At 40.3% G+C, this 22,454-nt stretch overlaps 1 protein-coding gene across 8 annotated transcripts in view; it reads left to right on the forward strand.

The window, feature by feature from the left end:
- The window catches only part of EPHB1 (EPH receptor B1), a 436,605-nt gene that overhangs the window by 151,282 nt on the left and 262,869 nt on the right, over positions 1–22,454 (forward strand). For all 8 annotated transcript variants that reach the window (XM_078389291.1, XM_020786358.3, XM_078389288.1 and 5 more), the window contains exon 3: positions 16,217–16,898. In XM_078389291.1, the coding sequence (XP_078245417.1) occupies positions 16,217–16,898 (682 nt within the window). The remainder of the gene's footprint in view (positions 1–16,216; positions 16,899–22,454) is intronic.

Below are 22,454 nucleotides of genomic sequence, written 5' to 3' on the forward strand. Positions count from 1 at the left end.
TGATGAAATGATAAGAACAACAAACCACCAACAAGCCCAGGACACACCTACGTTGCTAGCATTTGAAGACATTTATTTTTGAATGACAGCTTCCGGAATCCGTAAACCAGTAACTTCTGCATCCTCTGGGCACAGCCAGATATTGGTACTGTTTCTATTTGCAGTCTAGAGTGTATGGACTAGTATCTGTACCACATGTTTAGCCAACTTATAGCCCCTTATGGGGACATATGCACAACTGTCATGTCATGTAATGGACCTAACAATTTCTATTTAAGTATCATCTCTTTCATCAGAGCAAGGTTCAGGATGTATTTGATCATCAAAAACAACTTGTCTTCTCACCTCTAAATGTTATTATACATAATCTGCTCCCTCATTCCTTGAAATATGTATCCTATATTTGATGTCTCATTCCTCCCTCTCCTTTTCTCGATTCTCTTCAATTTGGATTCTGTCTTCTGCACTTTACCCAAGTATGTCTATAAAAATTACTGACAATCTCCCTGTTCCTCAGCCTGAAGGTCTTTATTGTGTCCTCATTTTACACGGCCACAATTTACTCACTCATACTTTTCTAATCTTTGCCAGGGCAGCCTTTTCCAGACGCCTGTTCAGAGTTTGCCCTGGCTGACATTTACTGAAACATCTCAAGAACGATTACTATATAACAGTCAGGAAAATGTTAAGAATTGAGCAAAAGAATTGCTTTTCAGACATTTTCTTGTACTCTTTATGGGGTCTCTAAAGGCCACCAAACTACAGATCACCTTATACTGTAAAAATATTCAAAACAAAAAAATTACATACATGCTTATTTCTTCCACTTTTATTTTATTTTGAAGAAAAAGTACATGGGAAGCTTTGATCCAGTACCACACACTTAGTTTGGATTAGCTCCCTTTTCTGATTTTGTGCTGAAATTTGTGTTGGATTTAGCAGCACAGGCTGCTGTTAAATTTCGAATTGGTTCTTAGCACTGTTAAGATTGCCCACCCCTACACTGAGGGGACATATGCCTGGCCTGAAAGAGGCTCCCAAAATTACTTCTTGAGCCTGCTGAGAGTTTGCTAAACCTGGTAAGATTTGTTGCCTCCAGGTCGAGAAAATTAAAGGTTCCCCCCCATCAAGTTTATTACAATTTGTGCAAAATGTCTTTGTGCAAAACTAGCTTCTCTACTCTTTGGGAAGCTAACTGCACATACACATATAGCAAACACAGAAGGATTAGCTGATTGATAAAAAAAGACACACAAAAAACTATTCAGTGCTTCTGCTTTTTAAAAAAAATTCATGCCACAAGATAGGAGCAATAGTAGTTTAGCTGCACAATTTGCTGAACACAATTTGTATCAAAATTGTTGTCACAAATAGAGATGGAGATATTCATATTGGTAAATGAATGTGAATATACCTGTCCCACCTGCACCTAATGCAGGTCTGGAGCCCGGAACTGGCCCATCCACACATGCGTCCTGGCACTGTGAAGGCCCTGCTCTTCTCACCAACTGCAGCTGTAGCTCCACTGTCGCCCTGCTCAGTTGGCCATTCAGCAGCCATACAGGGAAACTAGTCCTCTGCCCCCTGCCTGGCCAGACAAGTAGGGAAATGGCAGAGCTACTGCCTCAGTTTATGGGAAAAGCAGGACCTTCGCCATGCCAGGATGCATGAGTGGACAGGCCAGTTCTGGGAATCAGACCCTCATTAGGTGCAGCTGGGACAGGGATATTTATATTCGTTTATATCCCCATCTCTAGTCACAAGTCAAAACATATTGAACTGACAGAAGATATCTCACTATCTTGCAGGTGAGGAGAACATGTTTTCAGTTTCTTATTCTTGCAAAACTTTACATCCTTAATGTACAGTACAGTAAACAATACTGTTGCAGCCAAGAAGGGGGTGGAACTACCACTGAGAAATGGGCACAGGGCCTCGATCAAGAGGACAACATTATACTGGGTCCTTATGGATGCTCTTTAAAAATAAAAATAGTGGCATTGGCCATGCCTTTTTCTTTTCTTACAGTGTGATTAGTGTTCATGTGCATTTCATCTGAAAAGCAATTGTAGATAACTACATTTCATCCAAGAATTCTGTGACAGTGGCATTTGGGGAGAATATTACGAGAATAATGGAGGGATATCAGGCTTAACTAGAGACAAATGGCAGGCTGAAATGCTTATTTCTGGGTAGTGCAACAGCCTGCTACTTCAAATGTCAATCTGATGTCTGTGTGTGATGTTGCTCCTAAGTGCTGCCTGCCTGCCACTTACAGTACTGGGGTAGAGGCATGACTTGCAAGCAGATGTGCTTTCTGGCTATTTGATTAGTTTTTATTCACTGAACTTCCATAGTATTAAAAAAAAAACCCATTGTATTTAAGAGACTGTAAAAGTTAGATAATTCCAGTGAACCTGTGCTAGACTTTGGACACCTGTAATGTTGGGAGTGTGCGTGGGGGGGGGGGAGAAGAGATGCACACCGTCATTTTTGTTTTGTTTTGTTACTGTGCATGAGAACAAAACAACACAATTTATTCTCCTCTGTGAGATGGTCCTGGTGTTGTTTTCAAGATTCCTCTTCATGCAAATGAAGTGCAAATTGCACAACTTGTAAACCGCCCAGAGAGTGCTTGAAGCACTATGGGGCGGTATATAAGCAGCACACTTTGCTTTTTGTTGTACAGATTTTGAAAAGCAGAAGCATTGGAAGGGTGGCTTGCCCCTTTTTGATCAATTAACTGGTTCTTCTCTGCTTTCTGTATATGTGAGCTTGCTTCAGAAATTAAAAAAAAAATTAGGAGTTTTGTGCTAAGGTGTTTTGCTGTCATGAGTTCAGCTAAAGAAGATCTGGAATCTGAGGGGTTAATTACAGCTGAGGAAAATGCTGGGCAATTAGAAGCGCAGACAGCTAAACTTCAGCAAAGACTCATGACACGAAGGTCAGAGGATTGCATGAATGCTTCCCGTAGGAACATCAGGTTGACCAGCCCTGAGTTTTAGCAGGATGAAGTGTTTAGATTATTGCTGCTGCTATAAAATCTGCACCCAGAGGCTTGGAACTTTGTGGAAGCAACAAGTCAACACTCTGGCTTGCATCCACACTCCTGCTTATCTTGGACCTTGTTCTCTGGACCCTTGGCTTTGGACTCTGACTTCTGTTTGTGTTTTGGCTTTGGCATTTTGGTATCTGCTTTGCATCTTCTGGACTTCTGATACTGGACTGGTTTATTGGACTGTTGCCTGTTGAAACCCCCTGGGAATGTGACATTTGCCCAAATCATGGGAACGTTGAAGATACTCCTCACCTCAATTTCATGTCTGCTTGTCTGTTTATGTAAAGTGTTTTGTACAGATATGCAGGTTGAAGGGAGATGGTTAGTAAGGTCTGTGCAGAAGATGGAAGCTAAAGTTGAGGGAGGCATTATCAACCTGTTAAATGCTGTGCTCTTCCAAGCCCTTAGAATCTAAGTGGGGCAGAAAACCATGTTCATGCTCTGCCTGCGTTTTAGAAAGGTTTGCAGTGTGGAATAATGCCGAAATGCAAAACCATCTTGACAATAATGGGAGATTAGGATCAGGGCAAACATTTTACATACTTCTGATCTTGTGTATGAAGAATGTACACTCCTGGGAACATATTGGTTAAAATTCTCTTGCATAACTATGCAGATGAGGTAACTTTTATGAAATCAGCTTCTAATGCTCAGAGTAAACTCAGGCCTGAGTTCACTTCCCATATATGTTTTAGCTGGCTGCTTGCTGTTTGTTCCACAGCTGAATGAAACATTTTCCCCCAGAAGCTGAGCAAGCTCCTATGCTATCTGGCCTGCAATGGCTATGCAAGTCAGAATAGTTTCAAGGACACCTAATTGCTATCTGGTGCAGCTGTGTGTCTCCTGTTGGGAGGAGGTAAGAGTACAGTAAGTGATTTTAAGAAGCTAGAGGATGATATAGCTCACCCTCCACATCCCTTGGACCCAGCACTTGGATTGAATAATAAGGGGGTGGCCTCCTGGATAATAAGAAGGTAAAGGTAAAGGTTCCTCTTGACATTTTTAGTCAGTTGTGTTTGACTCTAGGGGGTGGTGCTCATCCCCGTTTCCAAGCCGTAGAGCCAGCGTTTGTCTGAAGACAGTTTTCGTTGTCACGTGGCCAGCGCGGCTATACATGGAACGCTATTTTACCTTCCCACCGAGATGGTGCCTATTTATCTACTCACATTTACATGCTTTCAAACTGCTAGGTTGGCGAGGAGCTGGGACAAAGCGACGGGAGCTCACTCCGTTGTGTGGATTCGATCTTACGACTGCTGGTCTTCTGACCTTGCAGCACACAAAGGCTTCTGCGGTTTAGCCCGCAGCACCACCACGTCCCTGATAATAATAAGAGGGGTGGCTTGTTCAAGGTTAGTTCCTCTGATTGCAGGTAATCTGTGAGCTGCTTTTGCTGTTTCTATCTGAGTCCCAAGAACAAGTTGAGGGATAGGGTTACTTACAGTGGGAAGTTGATTCTATTTTTTGTGGTGGTGTTGCAAATATTATCTCTTATGTGTTTGAACTGCTGGAGTGGTTTTTTTAGCTATACCTATTGCTTTCTTTTAATCCTATATAACCAAATCTGCATTTTTAATAAATGCAATATATTTTATAGACCTGTGTTGCTCTTGAGTGAAAGGGACATGATACCAGCTAACTCCAGTCCTAGCTGCTTTAAGCCGTCATGTAAATAACCCAGAGCCTTGGGTTCCTGTAGTTAGAAGGAAGCCTAGCATTGGCATAGGTTGGTGAATAGCCTGGAGAGCTCAGTTTCTGTGGGACTGAGGACTGGCTTAAACCAAGTTGATGGCAGGTATGGAAGTTTCATGTATCGTACAGCGTAAAAATTGATAGTTGCACAGAGTTACCTAACTCAGTATAGAACAGGTAATGCTTGTATTGATTTCTGAACTTCAGACAATTCTCCTCCAAAAGTTACTCCATTTGTGTTTCACTGGCATAACTAGGCGGGAGGATATCGGCCATTATCTGGAAACAATGCATTCCCAAATAGAGGACTTATCATTCTACCAGTTAGAAGGTGCAGTGTAGATATCCCATCTGTTTTTCCTCAATGTATTTTTCATGAAAAGAAAAAAAAAGATTGAGGAAGCAGAGGGAAGATAAAGTGAATGGAGAACATGGTCTAAAACTCCCAGAAGATTTTGTGAATGTGGCAGAGCCGTGGCACTGCAAAAGCCTGATGTGAGACTGCTTTCAATTTCTCCTCCACAAAATATCCTTCAGGTGTTATTGAATTAGGCACTAAGAGCACACTTTCAGAAGGGGAGAGTCTACGCCTGCTCCTTCTGTTGTCACGTCTTCTTGCTTTCAGTGCTGAGTCTAAATGGAGGGTTTTGTTTATGTTTAAGCTCTACACATGAACGAGAACCCAGATTTTCCAGATTTTCTTTTTCATCTAGAAGCCTACATGGGAACAAGAAGTTTTTCTCTTCAGATGTGGTACTAAAAGCATAAAGAAATTGATGATAGAGGAGACAAGCCTAAGCACTTCCTTCTAAGCATGTTCATAAAGCCAAACTGGGCTTCAGTGGACTGTACATTCAGTAATATAGTCAAACAAGCACAGATGTGGAGGACATTTTTCTGCTGTTTCTGGAGCATTAAGGAGGGGAAAAATACAAGCTGGCTAGGAGACACTGGGAGTAATACAGTGGGGTCTTGACTTGAGAACTTAATCCGTATTGGAAGGCGGTTCTCAAGTCAAAAAGTCTGTAAGTCAAGTCTCCATTGACCTACAGTGCATTGAAAACCGATTAATCCCGTAACAGGCCATTTTTGTTCCATTTTGGTTTTTTTCTGGTCTGTAAGTCAAATCTCAGTCTGCAAGTCAAACCGAAATTTTGCGGCCAGAGAAGTCTGTAACTCAAAAAGTCTGTAAGTCAAGCCGTCTGTAAGTCAAGGGTCCACTGTAGTCCAAAAAAAGTAACGTTTCCCAGTTCTGCTACTGAGGTGCACAAGGCTTCAGAGACAGTGCCTGCCAATGGTTCCTCTTGTTTGATCAGTAGTGATCTGAACGGACTCCTAAACTCACATTTAAACCTGCCGTCACCCATGTAAATGAAACTCCAGTTATTATCAAAGTGATAAATTCAGGCTATAAAACTTTTATATCTGCCACCATTTCATTATGACTCCAACAAAAACAAATCAGCTCTGTCGAAAGCTATACTTCACAGCTATTATTCCCAAATCATTGACCTATGGAAAATTTCACAGCTTTCCTTGAAATGCTAATTGGAACAGAAACCTATGCAGCACAAAAGCAACACAATGTAATCCATTTTTTAAAAAAAGTCAACACAAAGGCATATCTTTTTGTTATTTTTCCTAAATGTCTCAAAGGAAATAAATTGGGGATTTTTAAAGCATCTGGTGTCTTAATTCTTCCACCTTTTTTGCATTTAAATGTTCAATACTTAGGGAACCGCTCTGAAGCCAGAGAGACAATGTGTGTTTAAAATTAAGATGTGCAGAATTATTCATGGGAAGAATACTTTTCCATCGTGAATAAATGGATTCAGCTTCTGGGTTTTTGGATGTTTTCTGTCTTTGCTACCATTCATAACACAATCCTTTCCCCCTCTCCCCTCTCCCAGACAAGAGATAGCCATGCTATTATTATCCACATGCTTATAACATCCTGGCTACTATCTGTGAAGATTCTCAGTCATCCAGGTGAGTTTATCTGGAAGCCGAATCATGGCAACTGGACTTCTTATGAGGTTGAAACATTTCGCTACTCATCCAAGTAGCTTCTTCAGTCTGAGGAGAATTGGCAGGAGACCCCGATATATCCTCCACATTGGTTTCACTTCCCCCTGGTCTGAATAGAAAGAAAGATCAGGACCACACCCACCAGAAAAACTACTGTTAACAACTGTTAAGGAGCCATGGCAATGGGTGGAGAAAGACTGCAGAAGTGGGATTTTCACTAACCCCCCCCCCCCCATCCTTTGTCCATCTAACGAATCTATTCAGACCAGGGGGGAATGGAACAAATATGGACCATATATCAGGAGTCTCGTACCAACTCTTCTCAGACTGAGAATAAGAAAGAAGTCCAGTTGACATGGCTCAACTTCCAGACATCCTGGCTAGAATACTTCAGTCCATTATAGTGAGTGCTGCTCTGAATAGACAGGTTTTTCTGCTTTTGGATGTTACTGTTTCTCGGTATTGTTCTTTATATTTTAGCAAATGATCTTAGAGAAAAATATTCTAAGGCAATACAAATGGTTGTTGTAGGTTTTTCAGGCTGTTTGGCTGTGTTCTGGAGGGGTTTTCCCCCTAATATTTCGCCAGTCTCTGTGGCTGGCATCGTCAGGGGTCAGGAGTTAGAACTCTGTCTCTGATACATATGCTTCAGATAAAATTAATAAGTCATACATTACTAATTTTGAGTGTTTTATAAGATTATTATCATTCATGATTATCATTTTGGATATTTCAAATAGAGAAGCAATAGATACATATTTTAAATAAGTACCTGATAACCTCTAGATGCTAAGAAATGCTACATAATCTGCATTTGTCATAGATGGAGGATTAACTTCAGCATCCATATGAGGACACCTTGACAAACTTAAGGTGAAAAGGGTTTTATTTTATCCCTCAGGCACCAGGAGAGGGCATTCTGGTTCTCAGTTATTGAAGAATCCACACAGTACTAGTTCGGTGGACATTCTATGACAGTGCCACTTGAGTTGTAAGCAGTACCCTCTCTTGCCAGTTTTTGCACTCAGCCAAAAAGCTGACAGCGCAAATGCTGTACTTCCTATTGGGCTCCCTTTGTTGTCCTGCAAAAAGTTACATGCTGCTTTTCAGTTATTCTGAGAAAGAAAAGTAAAATACAGTAATCTGCTTGTCAATAGGTTCCCTCCATCCAGGGAAGACAGTAGGATTCTCAGTGGGTTGGATAAAAATGAGAAGTGTACATTAGATACCTTCTCTGACATTGAACTTAATTTTAGGCCTAACCACAGTGTTAAAAAACAACAAACACGCAGTATATTGAATTCAAGCTTTTTAAAAATCCTTGTGCATGGTGATTAAATTTATTAATGATATTGATAGGAATAAATGTGAAAATTAAACTAGAACATTGTATTCGCGAAGGCTTTCACGGCCGGGATCTAATGGTTTTTGTGGGTTTTCTGGGCTCTTTGGCCGTGTTCTGAAGGTTGTTCTTCCTAACATTTCTCCAGTCTCTGTGGCCGGCATCTTCAGAGGACAGCACTCTCTGCTCTGGTACTCTGAAGATGCCGGCCACAGAGACTGGCGAAACGTTAGGAAGAACAACCTTCAGAACTTGGCCAAAGAGCCCGGAAAACCCACAACAACCAAACTAGAACATTCTTTGGATCCCTGCTGGCAATCATGTCTATGTGTAATCTGTTGGTTTTGTACGGCACATAAGAATGTAGAATTCAATTATCTGCCAGTCTTCTCTGAGCCTGTGAAAATGGACTGAGAGCCACACAGAAGTACCATGTCATTCATTAATATAATCCTTATTATAGTTTAATGGACCTGTATCGTACTCACGTTCATTATATTTGATACACCGCTTGGAAAACTGTCAGTCCCTTTACAATCACATCATTATGGTAAGAATGGCTCCAGCAGATGCGTAACATTTGTAAGATGAGGTTTTGATATTTAAAGGACATCCCTATAGGCAAGTCAGTGCTGAGCCATACCAAATGGAGAATGGCAGTGGAGAGGCAGGAGTGTCAACATGATCAATGTTTTGCAAAGCTTTCCAGATGTTTACTCTGGGCTTGGAAAAGTTATTTTTTCAAGACCATTAACCCCAGAATCCCCCAGCCAGTCTCTCATCTATTAGTTATGTAAGTGAAGACAGTTGATGCAATTGGTCTCCCTATAGTTCTCTTCTAGCTTCAGCCCACTGTTTCCTGATAGCTTTCTTCTGGAGAGTAAGAGTCTCTCCAGAACAGTGAGAGATGTGTCAAAGGGGGCTGCAGTGCAAGTGGGGAACTGCACTAAACTGAATAGAGGGATATGCTCTAAATTTGCTCTCTTCCCACAATTATTCTTAGCAAAGATGTTTTAGAAAGGATACGGTGTCAGATCCCTTTCCTGTCTCCAACAAGTGGCCAGAAGAACAAGTCATAATATGAAATAGTTTGAATTGCAGTCAGTCAGATCTGACTCTTTCCCTGTCCATGCATTTTGCATAAGTTCTGAATGTGATAATTAAATACATAGATATGAAATCAGGGAGTTGCTCAAAATTGAGATACTTTTAAGTAAGGTCTGGATTAATTTACAAAACTAGAAATGATAAAGACTGAGACACTGTAAATTAACACCACTGGGATTAAACAGCCTGTACCCAGGATTTCTTAAATGGCTAAAGGGTTGAACTTCCAAGAAAAATACTCAACAAAGCAACCTCCTTACCAAAGATTTATAAGGTAGTCTTTGTAACAATGATTTATTGTTAAAAAAAAAAAGTGTGCCAAAGCCTTTCTCAGCTTGATATCCTCCATATATTTTGTAGCCTGGGACTGGTGGGAATGGCAGTCTTAAACATCTGGAGTAAATCTGAGTAGCAGAGGTTTGTCTAGAGAGCCAAAGAAGTACATAGTTTTTTGAGCACTGTAAAGTTACTCGAAATACTGTCACACAATCTGGAAATGGTTATTAACCTGGGTAGCTTTGAAACTGTGTTAGGGAAATCCATAAATTATTTCAAGATCTTTGCAGCAGTGACTATTTAACTCTAACCTAAATCCAATTGCTGGTCCCATCTAGTGTAGACCAGTTAAATCAATGAGATGTGTGCAAGTGTTGACTTTCTGTTCAGCAATTGATTTATTAGATCTAATTCCAGATGTGGCTAGCAATTGGCTTTAGGCCTCTTGTGTTCAGTGCATGATTCCCCAAATGCCAGATGCAGATGAACAAACCTTGAAGGAAATGGCCACAATACCCTGATTCTGATAGTGCAGTTAGAACCCTGGACTTAATGGCCCAACCACTAATAGAAGAGAAACAACAAGGAGAACTTAATGGTATACCTTGGATGTAATGGTCTTATATGATTCCTCTTTGTCAAGATGACAATGTGTATTTCATCTCAATTTATACTTCATATTTTATTTTCAGACTGCCTGAGAAATGTCCAAGAGTTCTGTGGATGGTGTACAGAACATTAGGAATTAGAAAAATACAAACAATAAAACAATGTGTAGATAATAAAATTAGATAATAAAAGCAAAATCAGTGGCAAAGAATACTAGTAACAGCACATGAAGCCAAAATAAAAAATCAGCAGCTAGCTAATAAAGTGGTAACATCTAAATGTACAGAAAACATTTCTTAAAAGGCCTGAGACATTTTGTTTTCTATGTTATGCTCCAAAAATGGTAAAGTAGGTGCCAGACAAGCATCTCTAGGGAATCCATTCCATAGAATGATGGGACTATTGGGAAGGCCTTGTAGCTATCTATCTAATGTGTTAGGAGGCATCTGTAGAAGGGTCTGGGGTGATGATTTTGAGATGAGGAGAGGTCAATATGAGTAGAGAGAGTCCTTCAGTGGCTTGATTTTACCTTGCTTACTTCAAAAGGGGATGAGTCCTACTGTGCTATGGCCCCCTAATGCTTACTCTGCCAAAGAGGGGCCTTAGACTTCTGATTCCACACCATGCTTGTGAGCTTCTCAGAGACATTTGGCTATGCAGTCTTGGAAGCAGGATGCTAGTCAGTAGACTCTTGAATTGGGATCCAGCAGGACTTTCCTTATGTTCATGGTGTGTATAATGGACTATGGAACCAGGTGGACTCCTCACGTCAGAGTTATTATCTTGTCCTGCAGAGAAGAATGCTATCTACTTATTGAAGTCAGTCAGTCAGTCAGTCAGTCAGTCAGTCAGTTAATTAATTAATTAATTGATTAATTAATTTCTTAATTATACCATCTTTCTCTCAGGATCGTCACCCAAATTCCTTAGTAAGAACTTTTACTGGGTCCTTTGAATTAGTTACTTGTATATATGGAAGGAAGAAATATATAGATAACTTGCTTAAAAGCCCCATTCACTCACCTTGATAATCTCTGCAGTTTTAACCATTAAACAATGGTTCTGCTCTTCCATTTAAACATTGTGCTGATACAAGAGGGGAAGTTGCATTTATAGTGGTCAACACAATATATTAATATTACTCTTTGTGGGATTGTGGATTTTTTCTTTTGAATGAATGATAAACTGTATATAAAAAAATTACTACAGTGGCTAGAAACAATGCCTTCATCCGACATTTGTATTGTAGCATGTTATGACAGATGCACTTGTCATAAAATCCAAGATTAAAGTATGTTTATAAAAGTACATGCTTTTCAATTAATTATGTATTGTTGCACATATACCAGTTAGTGGAGTTGTTATTGCTATCCAGAAAGGATGTAGTGGTTGACTGGTGGTCACATTACAGTTTTGTGAGACTTCTCTGTTAATCAGAATTTTGTTCCAGAAATGCAGTTTAATGAGGAAAGACTGTGTCTGGTTTTTTTTAAATGGAATGAGGAAAAAAAAAAAACCTTGATGTTGCTAGCATAAATCCTGTTGTTCAAAGACTTTTAACTTTTGGAAATGAATTGCCATAAAAATTTCCATAGACATTATCTGTTGCACATCACTGCATGTAACAAATAAGATTTGCAGAGATTTCTTAACTTAAAAGCAAGTTATCTCTAAAAGTTACATCATTTGCATCACTGGACAACAGGATTTCAGCCTTTATGCATATAATAAAAATATGTATATTAATGTGCACATAATAATGTTCGATTCATTTCGCACCTGCTGTCAGCTCATCTACATGACAGTCTAACATTTCACACCATACAGTTCTGCTTACATATGTAATATTCTCATCTCCACAAAAAAATCCTTCTGATCACATACTGTGATACAGCCATTAATTCATGCTTCAGTGGCACCAGAGCACCTTGGAATTATGCATCGCATCCAGAGCAGCACTTAAAGGCTGCTGTATGAATAATGCCGTGGCAAACAATCAGCTTGTAAACACAATGCAATTTGGAGGGCTTGTAAATTGGGCTGTGAGCTTCTCATACCATCATAAGCCCAGGCACACATTGTCCCTGCCCCTTAATTTCCACAGTAGCCAACATTACATTAATGCCCTTTCATTAATCCACCTCCAAATTGGCACACTTTTCTTTGTCAGTTTTGATGGATGTGCCATTCATAAAACGGAGAAATGGAGAGCCTTGCCTGGAGCAAGTTTTCTCACATTTTCCCCTCTTCCCTCAGCCACATGTGGACAGCAGTATCATTCCCCACATCCACTTCCCATATTTGATTTCATCAATGACCTCTCCTCCTGCATTTATGATCATATAACACCCACTCAATAGCCTCATTATTCCAGGACTGTTATACCAGAAAAGACATTTGTATTGTAGCATGTTAGCAGATGGAGACAAGGAGGGGGAGAGCTCTGGAATTGCTAGCATGGTATTTAGCAGAGGTGATTTTCACTATAATGTTTGAAATTAGCTTGTAGTAGCTTAGTGCCCTTAAGCTAGGAATTCTCCCCACATAGCCATAATCAGAGTGAAGCACTTTCCACCCTTGTTGAAATCTGCTGACATTTCTCTGCTCACCATTTCCCATGGCTGCCACATTAGGCTATAGCAGCAAAACCCAAGAGCTGTGTGCACCTTAAATTGGTGGTAGGCAAACTCATGCTTTCCAGATGTTTTTCACTACAGCTACCATAAGCCCTAGTCAGGGCTTAGATTCTAAGCTGACCTTAGATTCTGTAGGTTGTTATCCAAAATGTCAGGGGTTGCCGATGCCTATCTGAAATAATTAATGGCTCTTTTGTGGCATAAACATTTATAGACTAGAGACTGAATGAAGCAGGTCCCTGTACAACACTAGGTCCAAAAGTGCATGAAACAGGTAATAACATAAGGTAATAACAGACCACCAATGTTTCTGCACTCATCACAATAAGATTAGTGGCCTCTTCATAACACAGTGGGTGTGATAATTTTTATATTTTTTGTTTGTCCATGCTAATTTAGCACCTGTAAGGAGATTTGGAAGGAAATCCAGATTTTTAATTATGTCTAAATTGAATGGAGTAGTTGAATCAGAATTGGTTGATGAACTTGAGAACTATAATTTCACAATCTAGAAGTCTTTTTGAAGTTTTCTCCTTGCCCCAGGAATTTTGAGGAAACTCTTTGAGATAAGCAGCTGCTGTTATAACAACCATCAGTTAGAGATAATGGGAGCTGCAGTTTCATAATTTTTGGAGGTCACACATTTACCAGCCTTCTAATACAGCAAGGCTAAAGGCAGAAAGCACATGTCAAGTAAGGCAAAGTCCAAGTAAAACAGACAGCACCTTGGATAGCTCCATGTGAGACAGGCTGGCAACTCGTGTGGGCAAACTAAAACAGATTCTTCTTCTGGAAACCTGGTATAGAGCAGATGACTGGGGCAGCTTCTTCACGCCAGTGCTTCTACCATCTTGATACTTCCTTCAGATCCTTCAGGTTGGGAATACAGACTGGAGGATCATGGTACACTCAAATCTCCTGTCACCTGGCTAGGTGGGTAGCCAGCTACGTTGAAGCACGGCTTGCGTATTTGGGTTTTCTTACTTTCAAATCTTGCCCTAGCCCTGTAAAGAAAGCAGTATGATGATTCCTCTCTAGTTTTTCATTACAGTTTTGATGTAATTTCTATCAAAGTGATCCTAATCTCTCACCCTCCCTTATATACTCACCCACATGTCCCTGCACTTGCAAGAAATAAGTCCTCAACACATTCCTCCTGCTATTAAAAAAAGAATATCTTCATTCATTTTGATTTCTTTGCAGCTCTGCAATTTAGTGCAGTTTGCCCACCAAACACACAGTGTATATTTTAAAAAAAGTTCATCTGCTCCAATGATTTTCTCGGCTTCCTCATATCTGTCTCTGGTAATAACAAAAGCAAAACCAAAAGGTATTAGTAGCAGTAGCAGCAGAAGTAATAGTAGTAGTAGTCGTCGTCACCAAAATCCTGTTGCATTTTTATTTTGGAGTAATGTAATTGGCATTCGTCTCAGTGGTGGATTAAGTTAAGAGGTCAGTAGTAGTAGGCATTTGATGTTCCGCTCCAAGTCATGTGACCCAGTGCACAACAGCAAAACCTACACTAACTTCTTAACTTGTGGCAGTTCACCACTGGGGTTTACACCAAGCATGCCATGGGGCTCGGTGTTTATAACAAAGGTATGAGGCCCCAAAAGTTGATGGACTGCAATGTCACATCATTTTCATCATTTCTGATGGCTGAAAAGTCTGATGGAAGTTGAAGTCTTAAGCATATGGAGGATCACAGTTTTCATATTCTAAGTGTACAGGACTGAAGGCTTGGAATGGAATAATATGAATATATCTTTCAGAAGCAAATCCCACTGACTGAAATCCAGTAGTAAGTCACAGCAAGAGTAGGCTCTTTAAACCAATGGAACTTACAATGGTGAGTCACCAAATTCCCATTGATTGAATTGGCCTACTCCAGTTATAACTTACTGCTGGATTTTAGTTCAAAGAGGGATGGTGGTGGTTGTGTGTCATCGTGGTAGCCCTAACAGAGTTTTTAAGGTTTATCATTGCTACCCCCACTCCCAGTGAGTTTCCATGGTTGATAAGTGATTTGAACTCAAGTCTTTTGAGTTTTAATCTGACACTCTTTGTTCAACACCACATGGGCTCTCTCATCAAGGAGATTTCTTCCTAAGCACGTTAGCTCAACTATTTCTCTATTTTAGATATTGCCATCTCTTTTCTGATGTTCATTGGTATTATTATTTTGATGTGTGTGTCTCCCTTTGCATGTAATATGTGGTCTCATATTGTTTCTGATGTATGGTAACTCTAATAGGGTTTTGGAGTTATATCAGTTGTTTTAAGATTGGTTTACCCTTGTCACCACCCACTGAGTTTCTGTGACCAGGCAGGGATTTGAACCCAGGTCTCCAGAGTCTGATACTCTATACCAGTGGTCCCCAACCTTGGGCCTCCAGATGTTCTTGGACTTCATCTCCCAGAAATCCTGGCCAGTAGAGGTGGTGGCAAAGGCTTCTGGGAGTTGTAGTCCAAGAACATCTGGAGGCCCAAGGTTGGGGAACACTGCTCTATACGCTACACTGCACTGGCTCTCATGTATCATTATCATCATCATCATCTTAGAACTGCAGAGCCTATGGATTATCAGGTCCAGCCCCTGTCAAGGAGGCACAGTGAAGAATTGAACTCCAAACCTTATTTTCAGAGCCTGAAACTGAAAGATGATGCAGAAATGCAAATAACATAATGAACACAGTTTCTCTGAGACAGATATATGATTTTCCATGTGATAATGTATCCACAATTTAAGCTGAAAATATTTTCTGTTTACTAAAGGAATCACATATCGTATAACTTTAAAACAATTACTGAATCACCAGTTAATGTGCAATAATTTGTATTAGACTAGCTTGTTAATTTCTTTGAAATTAATTCTGGATCACTATTTTGTTTTTGTTTTTCTGTTACAAATACATTTAAATATTTGCCAGCTTTGTCCATGATGAGTGAGTTTCTCAGAAAAGCATCAGGCTTACAGTGGCTCTGGCAGTTAGAGGTTAAAAGAGGCCAAAGCACCAGAAAAGCAGAAATTTGTTGATTTTGAAAATCTTTTTCATAGACTCTTCAGGACATGAGACGATTTGTAGCTGCATCAGCTACAAGAGGAGGGTTAGCATATGAATAAAAATTAAACATGTCATTTTGCTGGCCTTTACGTGTGTGTGTGTGTGTGTGCGTGTGTGTGTGTGTGTAAAACTGGGTCAAGAGCTCATAGACTATTGACTTTGTTTTTCATTGTCTATTTCTATATTCATGGGTATTTAAACAGACCATAATATTAGAAATATCTCTCATGTTTGAATAAGTGAAAGTAGAACATTTTATTCCTCTAATACCATGTGTCCCTGCCAGCTTGTAGTGAATAATTGCTCTGTAATTTGAAGTTCTATCTCTGTCTTTCTTTCCCCACCACCACTATTTTTAATTATCTAATCTCCAACTTTCTTTCCTTTTCTTTGCCCCATACAGTGGGAAGAAGTCAGTGGCTATGATGAGAATCTCAACACAATCCGTACCTACCAAGTGTGCAATGTCTTTGAGCCCAACCAGAATAACTGGCTTCTCACCACGTTCATAAACCGACGGGGTGCACACCGTATTTACACAGAGATGCGCTTCACCGTGCGGGACTGCAGCAGCCTTCCCAATGTCCCTGGTTCCTGCAAGGAAACCTTCAACTTGTATTACTATGAAACAGACTCTGTCATCGCCACCAAGAAGTCAGCGTTTTGGACAGAAGCCCCCTACCTCAAGGTGGACACTATTGCTGCAGATGAGAGTTTCTCACAGGTGGACTTTGGTGGTAGGCTGATGAAAGTGAACACAGAGGTGAGGAGCTTTGGTCCCCTCAATCGCAATGGCTTCTATCTTGCCTTTCAGGATTATGGGGCATGCATGTCCCTCCTGTCAGTAAGGGTCTTCTTTAAGAAATGCCCCAGTGTGGTGCAGAATTTTGCCATCTTCCCAGAGACAATGACAGGAGCCGAAAGCACCTCCCTAGTGATTGCACGGGGCACGTGCATTCCCAATGCTGAAGAGGTGGATGTTCCGATTAAATTGTACTGCAATGGTGATGGGGAGTGGATGGTTCCTATTGGCCGGTGTACCTGCAAGGCTGGATTTGAGCCTGAGAACAATGTGGCCTGTAAAGGTAAGATTGCCAGTTGCTCAGATGTTGTTTGATGCCTGTTGCCTTGTCAACAAAAGAACTGTCTTCCTGAGATGGAACAGCGACTAAGCTGCTGTTAAGGGGCTAACCCTACACTGTTCTGCCAATAGCTGCCACTTCTGCCAGTAACGTATCGCCACATTGACCCAGTGTCAAGGCCAACATAGTTGGTGTAAACTGAGGAATTACAACTGTGCACTCCTTAGTTCAACTTTGACAGCTGTAGCTCCAAGATGGATTCCCCCCCAGCATCTGCTTGTCTTGTGACAAAGATTATGATGACCCATCAGTATCTGCATCAACCCAAATTAGGCAGCATATGTGACACAGCTTAATAAATGAGACAAAGGCAACGATTATTGATGCTGAGCTGTGGGCATGATTTCCTTGAACATATCCAACTGCAGCATACTACAGTTAGAATGGCAGGATCCAGCTGAACAAGGAATAAGGGTGTCCACTTATACACATTCAAAACCACATCTTCAGGGTTGCAAAATTCTCTAGAATTAAGTTTTAGGCAGCATAGAGGGCTGACGCATGCAGAAGAAGAAAAGAAGAAATTTCTTCTGGTACCACTATTAGGACGCACGATTTAGCACCTGCTGGTGATTGCCCTAATAATCACAATTTTATTAAAAGTTTTAAAAAGGAGCTTTCATCCTGGTAGGTTTTAGAGCAGTGTTGAAAAGCATGCTTAAAATAGCACAAATTTACTACTATGACAAAAAGCAAACAATAAAAGAGCAGAATCATAACCAAGTAGAGAAGGCAGCAAGAAGAGAAAAAATAATATCCACAAATTAAAGTGTAAATGCCTGGACAAGCAAAAAATTATTTTGCTGATGCTGAAATGATTGTAATATTGGCACAGTTTACACCTTCATGGATAGGGTATTCCACAATCAGGGCAGGAAGAGAAGAGGCTGTATTCCTTTTTGTCATGGAATATATTCGGGGTACTTAAAGTAAAGCTGTCCTTGACAATTTTAGATTGAATTGCCTTAGGGAATAGTGCTGCAGCAGATATTTTGTGTCCTTTCTCCATTGTATTTTGTACTGAGTTATAGAAAAGAATGCACATGGAGGGGGTGCTGACTTCATGCATGTATTTAGCGTGCAGTGAGCAGAGTGTGGCCTATGGGCTGCACACAGAGGGGAGCCCATAGGGCAGAAGTGCAGTATCCTTGGTCTTCCTATCTCTCAGCTCAAAGTTTAAGGGACTCAGAAGTCCACTTATGCTATTTGGGGGCATGGGATGCATTTTTGCTATTTCTTAGAGGCCGCAGGATGATGCTGTCTCAAAATAAATGGCCAACCGAGGGCACAAGAGGCCATTTCCAGTGAAAAGATTTTTCTCCCAGGTATAATGCTCTAAGGTCCAAGAATGGATGTGGGCAACCACTGGGATTGTGCAAATTGCACACTTCTGCTTTAGCATTATGGGTATAATTTATGGTTAAACTGCAATACTGCAGTGAAGCTCATGATCTGAGTTCAAGTTTGAGCATGGTCAGTTAGCTGGCTCAAGGTTGACGCAATCTTCTATCCTTCCAAGGTTGGTAATATGAGTATGCGGAGGAGGGAGTTGTCGTTTATGTAATTGTGTTGTAAACCATCCAGAGAGTGCTTTAGCAAAGTGAGACCAACACCATCTCCAGTGGGCTGATCCAATGATGCTGTTGTAACATTGAATGAACCTGTTGAGTCAGAAGGTGTCATCTGGTCTCCTGATTCATGTAGATACGTAAATATTTTCTTATTTCATGCTCACAATTATGAATGGGGAAATTGTTTTCTTTTTGCTGGGTAAGTCGAGGGGTTTTCGTGCTTTTTTTGCATTTTGCACAAAAATACTGTATTCTGCACAAAAACAGACTTTTCACAAAATAAACAGGTTTTGTGGCCAAATACTACAGTTTTTGTTTCTGCTGCTACTGGATTATAGTACTATGTTGTTTAGCCTTATGCAGGAGCAAAAAATGAAAATTAAGTGAAGTAAAAAAAAATCAAATCAAATCTTCCAGTAGTTGGCAGGAGTTTCTTTTTGACAGAGTGTCTTTATGTGTCATGGTACTCTTTTTGGTTGTGAATAAGAAAATTTGTGAATATTCGTTATATCAATAGAATGTTATGAACTCTGTTAACTAGCCTATAAATATGCTTACAGACTTGTGTGTGTGTGTGTGTGTGTGTTCACTATACCCAAAAAGTCCCCCGTCACAAAATCTGTAGCTCAGATATGCTATATCTGTAGTCAGATATGCTTTGTACTACCCTTTATAGAAGTGTATACATTGAATGAAGAGAAATGAATGAGGAATCGTCGCTCTTTAAAATAGCATGACCTTGGTCTCTTTGTATGAACTGGGTCTTTGGAGAGTTACCTTCTCCAGAATAAACAAACTGACATGGAGGATTGAGAAAGATTGGCTACAATGGAAACGAATGTCATTTTCTGTTTTCTCATTGGTGAGATTGATAATGAAGATGTTCTACTTAGCTGCAGTGATGAGGAAGCATGGAACAGGCAGTGAGAAAGTGTCAGTATCTAACAAACATGATGCAATTCAGCTCCTGGTGCTGGAAGGCCACATATTGGCAATCTTTAATTGTGAATGAGTGCTGAGAATGGAGACAACAATAAGTCACAAGGGCCATATCTGTAAGTGGAACAAAAGATGCAAATGGCAATACATCATTGGCCATGTGCCCAACACAGCTCATTCTGAATGCTCCTCTCACAGAATGTTTGCATCTTTCGTAATGAAACCCTGAGAGAACTGCCTGCAAATGTTTGGTAAATACTTCATGTAGCAAGAGACAAGCACTCATATACGTAACACACTGTGACCTTATTTTCTCATTTACACTTCTAAATTCTCTCTCAAACAACATCCTGCCAACACTGTCTAATATTAGCAAATATATTGCTTTGCTTTCAGTATGTTTTCTAAAAAGATATTTAGCTCTTGTGTCATTTTTAAAAAGATGAAAATAGCACATTATGGAATTGAATCTAAGGGCAAAAACAGGAGCCAGGGAGAAGATCAGCCTTCGACTAACTGATGCCCGCCAGCTGAGTTGGATCATGACTCCCATTATCTCCAGCCAGCATGTAGGTTTTTTTGTCCACCACACATGGGAGGCATCAGAAGGGCTGCAGTAGGTCTATGACTGTATTTACCAGCATTTTCCTTTAAAGCAGATATGAATATGTGATTTCCAGTTTTTAGAAGAAGAGAAGTGTTGGAATGGTGCTATGGGATTCACTGCCTCAGGATGTACTTATGCCTGGCTGCCAGCTTAGAGAGCTGTAAAAGGCAATCACGCAAACTTCTGGAGCATAAGGTTGTCAATAACTGCTGGTCATGCCAGACAAACATTCCTTCCAGTATACTGCCAGAGAGGTTATATGCCTCTGTAAATCAGCTGCCAGGGAACATAAGGCAAAGGGTGTTGTTGCACTCTTGTCTTTCTTGTTGGCTTCCCATCACCAAATGGCTGGCCAGTTCAGAACAAAAGGCTGGACTAGATAAGCCTTTTGTATCATCCATCATGGGTCTTCACCTATTCTTATGCCAATAAGTATATTTTACAATTGCACTATCATTACAATACAGTGGTGCCTCGAGTTACCAACGTCCTGACATACGACCATTTTGAGTTACGACCAGCTCCGGCTGCAAAATTTTGCTTTGACTTGCGGCCATAGCTTTGAGTTATAACTAGAAAAAGGCAGGGGAAGATGTGGGGAATTCAAATTGCTAACCGTTGGTAGGCAAAGAGGCAGCTTATTTGTAGCTCTTTCACCTGGGGTTAGAGAGTGTGCGATCGGAGGAGGCTTGGGAGTGTCTGGTAAGGTAAGGTGCTGATTTCTACTTTTTAAAAAGTGTTCTGGGTGGGTTTTGCAGTGTGGTTTTGGGCTGGGTGGTGGGCTTATGTTTCTATGCTGTGATGGGTCTTGCCAGGTTTGTTTGTTTTGGGTTTTCCCCCCATTTCTGATGGTCTTGCGGGGTTTGTTTGCTTTCTGCTTCACTTTTTTGCATTTCTGATGGGTCTTGCATGATTTGTTTGCTTTCTGCTTTGCTCCTCCCCCCCATTTCCGATGGGTTTTGCATGGTTTGTTTTCTTTTCTTTTGGTGATTTTTTTTCCTTTAGCCGGAATGGATTAATTGCATGTCAGTGCATTCCTATGGGAAATGGTGCTTCGACTTATGACCATTCGAGTTACGACCGGAGTTCCGGAGCCAATTATGTTCGCAAGTTGAGGCACCACTGTAGTTACAATCTTGTTGAATAACTTGATGAATTTGCATTAACTTGATGTTATGTGTGCAGTAGTCCTCATCATACCAAGGCAGCATTGCGAGTAGACATGGTCTAGAGGGGCGGGGTAAAAATCAAATAAATAAATAAATAAATAAATAAATAAATAAATAGTAACAAAGCATTTCCACAGATGCACTGTGCAATCAGTGCAAATAGGAATCACGTGACTATCTGTGAAGCCAAATTGCACAATACACATTGCCTATTTGTAGCACCCAGCATGTTTTTGCAGATGTTGTGTTACATTTTGCCTAGATAAACAGGATTCCAGTTAGTATACTGTATATAGTTCTCCAAAAAGCCACTAACCTTGACGGGTGAGGAGGAAAAACCTGAGCTACACCTAAGTAAGATATTTGTATTGGCATGTGTGAAGCATTCAGCTCTGTTTCCTCCAGTGATACTACTTCAGTCAAAATCTGAGCTGTTGTTACTTTCAAAGTGTTCTTGACGATGTCAAGTAACTTGCCAACAAAAAAGAGTAATTTCTTGTAGAAAATGTTACTTTGGAATTTTCTCTGGAGAAATTTAACATTTTGACCTATTTTTCCAACGTGTACTAAATAACTAATGAAAAGAAAGCCTAAGTTGGAAGGTGCTGCAACAGAACTAGCTCTTCCTCTTTTTCTTACCTCAGGATACATACAGAAAGAGTGTGGCAGGCATGGGTCCTTAGCCTACTTTAAGATTTGTGGTTGTGGTTCCAAACACCGTATATAAAAATTATATTGATGCTTCAGTCTCTGACGACAGTAAGCAGTAGCAAACAGTCTATACGTTATTGCATTGATCTACAGGAGAGAGGTAGGGGTCAAATTACATGTTAGAGAATGTGCATATTTTGTAATCTTACTCTTTTCGTCCAGGCATGAAATCCTTCAAAGCTGTGTGCCTGAGAAATTAAACATGCAAATGAACCCTGCATTTATCTTCCGGTGATAACTCAAGAAACAAATTGGCAAAAAGCAAATTGAGGCAAGCCCTTGTTAAGATAAATAAATCTTTTCTTAAGTGAGCTCTATGACTAGCAAAATGTCAAGTCTGTCATCTAATTCTGTCTAGGCACTTTGAAGTTGTGGGGAAATGGGCAGGACAAGGTCTACAATATGATGATCATTTTGTATTGATTTGTATTGCTGCATTGAGTAGGGGGTTGGACTTGATGGCCTTATGGACCCTTCCAACTTCACTATTCTGTGATGTTAT

The sequence above is a fragment of the Pogona vitticeps genome, chromosome 3 (assembly GCF_051106095.1).
Source record: "Pogona vitticeps strain Pit_001003342236 chromosome 3, PviZW2.1, whole genome shotgun sequence".
Classification (NCBI taxonomy): Eukaryota; Metazoa; Chordata; class Lepidosauria; order Squamata; family Agamidae; genus Pogona; species Pogona vitticeps.